The sequence below is a fragment of the Ranitomeya imitator genome, chromosome 6 (assembly GCF_032444005.1).
Source record: "Ranitomeya imitator isolate aRanImi1 chromosome 6, aRanImi1.pri, whole genome shotgun sequence".
NCBI lineage: Eukaryota > Metazoa > Chordata > Amphibia > Anura > Dendrobatidae > Ranitomeya > Ranitomeya imitator.
In genome coordinates, this window is record NC_091287.1 from 102,981,026 (window position 1) to 102,988,681 (window position 7,656).

At 45.3% G+C, this 7,656-nt stretch overlaps 1 protein-coding gene across 1 annotated transcript; it reads left to right on the forward strand.

Moving 5' to 3' along the window:
• The first annotated feature begins 4,818 nt into the window (after nucleotides 1-4,818).
• On the forward strand, nucleotides 4,819-6,844 carry LOC138643317 (zinc finger BED domain-containing protein 5-like). The gene is made up of 2 exons (XM_069732245.1): nucleotides 4,819-5,571; nucleotides 6,080-6,844. Exons 1-2 carry the CDS (start codon nucleotides 4,819-4,821, stop codon nucleotides 6,842-6,844), a joined length of 1,518 nt encoding a protein of 505 aa, XP_069588346.1.
• Nucleotides 6,845-7,656: the final 812 nt, after the last annotated feature.

Genomic DNA, 7,656 nt, shown 5'->3' on the forward strand with positions numbered 1-7,656 from the left:
GTTATCAGATTCCGCAAAGATGCATTTGTCAGCATTATGCTGTTAGCTAACTTAAAGTGTGTTTCCTTTTTTCTGTTTGTGTAAAGTGAGTGCGGTTAGCTTAAAATGTGTTCTTTATTTCCAATTAGTTCTGACAATAAAACATTTTAATGAACATAACACGCTGTATGTAGTAGTACAGATCCTAGGATATAATTATATACCATAACACCTCCAGGCAGCTGCCCTGAGAAAGCTAATACAAAAAAACAAATAACCTCAGATGACATCTACAGGACACAATAACTTTTCTTTAAACCTCTGACCCGCAGATAACCCTACATAACCTTCAGGTACAATACAGGTACAAATGTGTTATAAAACAAAGTTCTGCTTCACAAAGATCACCAAACAGCATGAATTTGTACAAAAATATGACCCTCAGATAACACAGCTGACCCCAATTTAGTTAATGCTCAGTAGAGGTACAAATAACTTTACTCAAATACAACAACAATAATCACAGAAAACACAGATGACCCTCAGATAACACCTACATGCACAAAGATCACCAAAACAGCATTGATTTGTACAAAAAAATATGACCCACAGATAACACAACTGTCCCCAATTTAGTTAATGCTCAGTAGAGGTACAAATAACTTTACTCAAATACAACAACAATTCACCTAGGTGTTGTAAACCTCTGACCCGTAGATAACCCAAACAGAAAATCTGGCTCTTCTGTTTGAGAAAATAAACATTTAGGTAATGTTCACCATTTAGTTAATGTTCAGTAGAGTCACAAATAAACAGCTTTAAGTTCTGAACTATATGGATACACTGTGAATAAAATACAGCTTACAGAATCAAACTCGAGCTACGTATAAAAAACAAAATACGTGAATAATATCAAACTGCAACAAATTAAAGTATATCAAACGATATCAAAAGGGGAAATCAGCCAGCCTCAGGGACAGCTGGCTGACAGGAGGAGGGGAGGGGTTACACATTTTGATACACTTTGATAGGGGCGGGGCACCTGTCAGATTGAGTTTGACGGATCATGGCTATTATACACTACTGGCATAGCTTTATTCAGTGGAGGACAGCTGTAAGGAGTGGCACAGACAGACATAGGTAGTAGGCCTAAACTAAAAAACTAAGCTAAATGCCGTTAAAATTTAGTAACGGGAGTACACAGGTGGCAAAGCTTTGTTCAGTGGAGGACAGCTGTAAGGAGTGGCACAGACAGACACAGGTAGTAGGCCTAAAATAAAAAAACTAGGCAAAATGCAGTTAAAATTTAGTAACTGGAGTACACAGGCGGCATAGCTTTGTTCAGTGGAGGACAGCTGTAAGGAGTGGCACAGAGAGACACAGGTAGTAGGCCTAAAATAAAAAAGTAGGCTAAATGCAGTTCAAAATTGTTAACAGGAGTACACAGGCGGCATTGCTTTGTTCAGTGGAGGACAACTGTAATAAGTGGCTGACACAGTTAGTTGGCCAAAATAATAAAGTGGGCTAAATGTCAGCCCAAAAAAATTTCATAAATAAACTGGTGGCATAGCTAGGTACAGGGGTGGGCTCCTCTGCTGAGTAGCAGACAGTGGTAGTTAGCGCAAAGTATTAACTGGTCAAAATGGAGACCAGGGCCCCTGTATATTTTTACTATCATCTATCATTTCAACAAATTTGTATTGGCAGTGCCATTGAAGGATTTAACAGCACAGACTACACAGTGGTGGAGCAGGGAGAGGTAAGTTTTGCAAGTGGTGAGCACTGTTCGAGAGGGGGGGGACACTCTCTCGTGGGCGGCGGTACTGGCACAGGGCCCCTCATATTACGACGTTGTGTCTGACGTTGGTTGTGCATCACCACCATCAGAGACACTTCATTGTACTATGAGGGACCCTGTGCCAGTGCCGTCGCCCAAGAGTGGGCACACCCACCTGTCCAGGCAAACGGCACTCACACGGGTGCTTGCGCCAAGTGGTGACCACGGCCCTGTGGGGGTAATCAGCCCATTTAGGGAGGTATAAATATGGCCTATCAAGAAGGACGAGAGCCGTTTTGCTCTCCTGCGCTTCTACGGGTCCGAGGAGGAGTGGCACGTTCTGCCACTTACATTGTGTAGTGCAGTGATTTTCAACCAGTGTTCCGCGGCACACTAGTGTGCCGCGACACATGGTCGGGTGTGCCGCGGGGAACGTTCCCCAAACTATGGTGCCCCCTTTGTTTTGTTCCCCGGCAATGCGCAGCGATGCGCAGTCATGGAATAACACATGCGCGAGCTTTGAATGCTCGCGCGACTTAATGACGTCACCGAGGTCGGCGCGTCATCCTGAGAGCGGAGAGACTCTCGCATTTGCCCGCCGCCAAGGTAATGCCCGCCAATAATGCTGTGTATAATTATTAAGTCAGCAACAGCTCATTAACAGTTAATGAGCTGCTGCTGACTATATGAGCTTTTGCCTGAGTATATGAACTGTTGGCAGAATACTCAGCATATGAGCTGGTACTTTTAGTACTCCAGCAGTATACTGCATATAACAATGAGAAATGTACAATGAGAAATACTATGGTCATGAGGCTGGAGTACTACAAGTACCAGCTCATATGCTGAGTATATGAGCTGGCACTTGTACTCTGGCCTCATGGCCATAGTATTTCTCATTGTACCCCTTTATATTGCAGTATATGAGCCACATAATTATCAGCACCATATACTGTGGCGCTGTACAGTGCACATCACCACAGTATATGGTGCTGATAATTATGTGCTCATATTCGTGGGACTGTATGTATGAGTTTACATGGGACTGTATATATATATATATATATATATATATATATAGGAATACATGGGACTGTATGTATGAGGTTACATGGGATTGTATATATGAGGGGGTTATCCTTTTTTATTTCACTTTTTTAAAATAAATAATTTATTGAAAGGACCTCTGCCAGGCATATTTCACTCTTGAGGGCTTAAAAAGCAGCTCTTGTGGTGATAAGAAGCTTATTTAAAACCCCCAAGAGTGAACTCCGTGAGAGCTGTATGTGTGGAATAATAAATTATATTTTGCCGGTCTTCAGCAGTCATGTCCTGCTTGAATTGACTCTAGTGGCGTAGCACTTTGCAGCCGGCTCTATTCTACTTATAGAGAAAACTGAGTGCTACGTCACTAGTGTCAATTCAAGCAGGAAATGCAGACCGTAGTAATATACCGTATATACTCGAGTATAAGCCGAGATTTTCAGCCCAAATTTTTGGGCTGAAAGTGCCCCTCTCGGCTTATATTTGAGTCACGGTGGGTGGCAGGGTCGGCGGGTGAGGGGGAGAGGGCGCTGAGGCATACTCACCTAGTCCCGGCGCTCCTGACGCTCCCCCTGCCCGTCCCACGGTCTCCGGGTGCCGCAGCTTTTCCCCTCTTCAGCGGTCACGTGGGACCGCTCATTAAACTCATGAATATGGACTCCACTCCCATAGGGGTGGAGCCACATATTCATTCCTCTGAGCGGTGCCAGTGACCGCTGACAGGAAGAGCTGCGGCACCCGGGGACAGTGTGACAGGCAGGGGCAGCATCAGGAGCGGCAGGACTAGGTGAGTATTATATTCACCTGTCCGCTTTCCACCCGCCGGGCGCTGCTCTGTCTTCCCAGCGCCGCTCCGTCTTCCCGGCGTCTCTGCGCTCTGACTGTTCAGGTCAGAGGGCGCGATGAGGCATATAGTGTGCGCGGCGCCCTCTGCCTGATCAGTCAGCAGAGAGACACCGGAACGAGACGCCGGGAGCTGCAATCAAGAGAGGTGAGTATGGCTTTTTTTTTTTTTATTATTGCAGCAGCAGCAATGGCAGAGCTTTATAAGGAGCATATATGGGGCAAAAATGAACGGTGCAGAGCACTATATGGCACAGCTATGGGGCAAGAATGAACGGTGCAGAGCACTATATGGCACAGCTATGGGGCAAGAAAGAACGGGGCAGAGCACTATATGGCACAGCTATGGGGCAAGAAAGAACGGTGCAGAGCACTATATGGCAGTTATGGGGCAAGAATGAATGGTGCAGAGCACTATATGGCACAGCTATGGGGCAAGAAAGAACGGTGCAGAGCACTATATGGCAGTTATGGGGCAAGAATGAATGGTGCAGAGCACTATATGGCACAGCTATGGTGCAATAATGAATGGTGCAGAGCACTATATGGCACAGCTATGGGGCAAGAAAGAACGGTGCAGAGCACTATATGGCACAGTTATGGGGCAAAAATGAACGGTGCAGAGCACTATATGGCACAGTTATGGGGCAAGAATGAACGGTGCAGAGCACTATATGGCAGAGCTATGGGGCAATATGAACGGTGCAGAGCACTATATGGCACAGCTATGGGGCAAGAAAGAACGATGCAGAGCACTATATGGCACAGTTATGGGGCAAGAATGAACGGTGCAGAGCACTATATGGCACAGCTATGGGGCAATAATGAACGGTATGGAGCATCTATTTTTATTTTTGAAATTCACCGGTAGCTGCTGCATTTTCCACCCTACTCGAGTCAATAAGTTTTCCCAGTTTTTTGTGGCAAAATTAGGGGGGGTCGGCTTATACTCGGGTCGGCTTATACTCGAGTATATACGGTAAGTTATTATTCCACACATACAGCTCTCACGGAGTTCACTCTTGGGGGGTTTAAATCAGCTTCTTATCACCACAAGAGCTGCTTTTCAAGCCCTCAAGAGTGAAATATGCCTGGCAGAGGTCCTTTAAGTGTGCCAGATATAATGTAATACTCTTCTATATTAGTGTGTGGCTGCGCACACTATCTCAGCAGTGATGGAGAAGTATTTGAGAATGGAAAAGGCAAATGCCGAACAGGACCCTGGACACAATTCTAACCCAGATGAAGGCCCTAGTATGAGAGGTCGACAAAAGAAAAAAGACAAGACGGTGAGCTCAAGGCAATACAGTGAAAGCTATCTTTCATTTGGATTTACTTTCACTGGGGATGCAACAGCACCAACACCACTGTGCTTGGTGTGTGGTGAGAAGCTATCCAATAGCACCATGGTGCCAAGCAAGCTTAAACGCCATCTCCAAACGAAACACCCTTCCGTTCAAAACAAGCCGATGGAGCATTTTGTACGCTTACGTACAAACAATGAGAAAGGGGCAACTTTTTTGAGAAAAAGCACAAAGGTAAATGAGAGAGCCCTCAAAGCTAGCTACCTTGTTGCTGAACTCATAGCTAAATCAAAAAAGTCCCACACTGTGGCAGAAACATTAATACTGCCAGCTTGTAAAGCTATTGTAAATGAGATACTTGGCCCTGACGCAGCCAAAGAGATAGCTAAAGTGCCCCTCTCTGATAACACAATTGCCAGACGGATTGATGACATGTCTGCGGACATTGAAACAGTTGTTTTGGAAAAAGTGCGCATCAGTAAGAAATTTGCCTTGCAACTTGATGAGTCGACGGATATCAGTGGACATTGTCAGCTGTTGGCCAATGTGCGTTTTGTGGATGGAGAAGCCATTAGAGAAAACTTCCTATTTTGCAAGGCACTGCCAGAAAAATCAACAGGAGAGGTAATATTCCAGGTCACATCAGAATATCTTGATAAAAGTGGGCTTACATGGGAAAACTGCACAGGTGTCTGCACTGATGGAGCCGCAGCCATGGTCGGGCGCATCAAAGGCTTTGTAAGGCTACGTTCACACTAGCGTTGTGCGCCTCTGCGTCGGAGACGAAACGCACAACGCATGCAAAAACGCAGCAAAACGCACGCAAAAACGCTGCGTTTTGCGACGCATGCGTCGTTTTTTGCCGAAAATCGGACGCAAGAAAAATGCAACTTGTTGCGTTTTCTTGGTCCGACGCTTGCGGCAAAAAAGACGCATGCGTCGCACAACGCAACAAACAAAAACGCATGCGTCCCCCATGTTAAATATAGGGGCGCATGACGCATGCGTCACCGCTGCGTCGCCCGACGCTAACACGACGCAAACTAGCATAACGCTAGTGTGAACGTAGCCTTAGTAGGGTTACAGAAAGAAACCCAGATGTTCTTGTTACCCACTGTTTCTTCCCCCTTAGGCCCTCATTGCAAAGACCTTACCAGCAGATCTAGCTCCTGTGTTGGATGATGTTGTGCGCATAGTGAACTTTGTGAAGACGCGACCTTTGAGATGTCGCTTATTTGCGTCTTTGTGTACAGAAATGGGAGTGGAACATAAAATCTTATTGCTCCACACGGAGGTCAGGTGGCTGTCACGCGGCAAAGTGCTGGCCCGTGTGTATGAGTTGCGAGAGGAACTTAAAATATTTCTGACAAACGAGAGGTCCGATTATTCAAAGCTGCTTGCAAGTGATGAGTGGTGTGCAAAGCTGGCATACCTGGCTGATATATTTCAATATCTGAATGAACTAAACACACGGATGCAAGGCCGAAATGAAAACCTGCTTACAAGCACTGATAAAATGAACGGATTCCGTTTAAAGGTGCAGCTCTGGCAGCAACATGTGCAGGGTGGCAACCTTCAGATGTTCCCGCTCACTGAGAAACTGCATGATGACAACACTGCTGCAATGTGCGAGGTGATTGGCAGACATTTGAAAACTCTTGAGGAGAAGTTATCGTTTTATTTCTCTTCAACCTTCACAGAATGCCTTGACTGGGTTAGGGACCCATACAGCTCATTATCCGTTGCTGGAAAGGACATGACTTTAAAGGAGCAAGAGGAACTCATTGAACTGAAGCAAGATCGCAGTTTAAAGCTAAAGTTTGCTGATCTTCCTTTGGACAGGTTTTGGTTATCTGTTGCCAAGGAGTCCCCATTCTGGCCAACAAAGCTTTTTTGACATTGCTCCCATTTTCGACCACATATCTATGTGAGCTGGGCTTCTCAAGCTTGACTGCGATAAAAACTAAAAACAGGGAGAGACTGAGAACTGTTGAGGAAGAGCTTTGTGTGTGTCTTTCCACCATTCCTGCGAGGATATCCCTTTTGTGTTTATCGAAACAGGCCCAGGTTTCACACTGAGTGAGTATAAATACATTTAGAATCTATATTATTGACTATATGTATAATATGTACTGTTTTAGTGTCATTTTGTGCCATTTTGGTTGGTGGTGTGCCCCGGGATTTTTTAAGTATAAAAAGTGTGCTGCGGCTCAAAGAAGGTTGAAAATCACTGCACTACACAATGTAAGTGGCAGAACGTGGCTGGCAGATATACGACTAGCAGAACTGACGTAGATCCACTTAGTGGCAATTTAAATCTCCCTTTTTTTTATGGGGGAGACTGCACCAAAACTAAGGCCCAGTGTATTACACTACACAATGTAAGTGGCAGAACGTGGCTGGAAGATATACGACAAACAGAACTGAAGTAGATCCACTTAGTGCCAATTCAAATCTCCCTTTTTTTGGGGGGAGACAGCAACAAAACTCAGGCCCAGTGTATTACACTACACAATGTAAGTGGCAGAACCTGGCTGGAAGATATACGACACACAGAACTGACGTACATCCACTTAGTGCCAATTCAAATCTCCCTTTATTGGGGGGGGGAGACAGCAACAAATCTCAGGCCCAGTGTATTACGCTACACAATGTAAGTGGCAGAACGTGGCTGGCAGATATACGACTTAGGCCTCTTTCACACTTCAG

Excerpts from the sequence above, each read along its gene's own strand:
- LOC138643317 (XM_069732245.1), top strand. The coding sequence starts at position 4,819 with ATGGAGAAGTATTTGAGAATGGAAAAGGCAAATGCCGAACAGGACCCT. Across the intron at positions 5,572-6,079 it reads CAGAAAAATCAACAGGAGAG|GCCCTCATTGCAAAGACCTT; the intron begins GTAATATTCCAG and ends CTTCCCCCTTAG.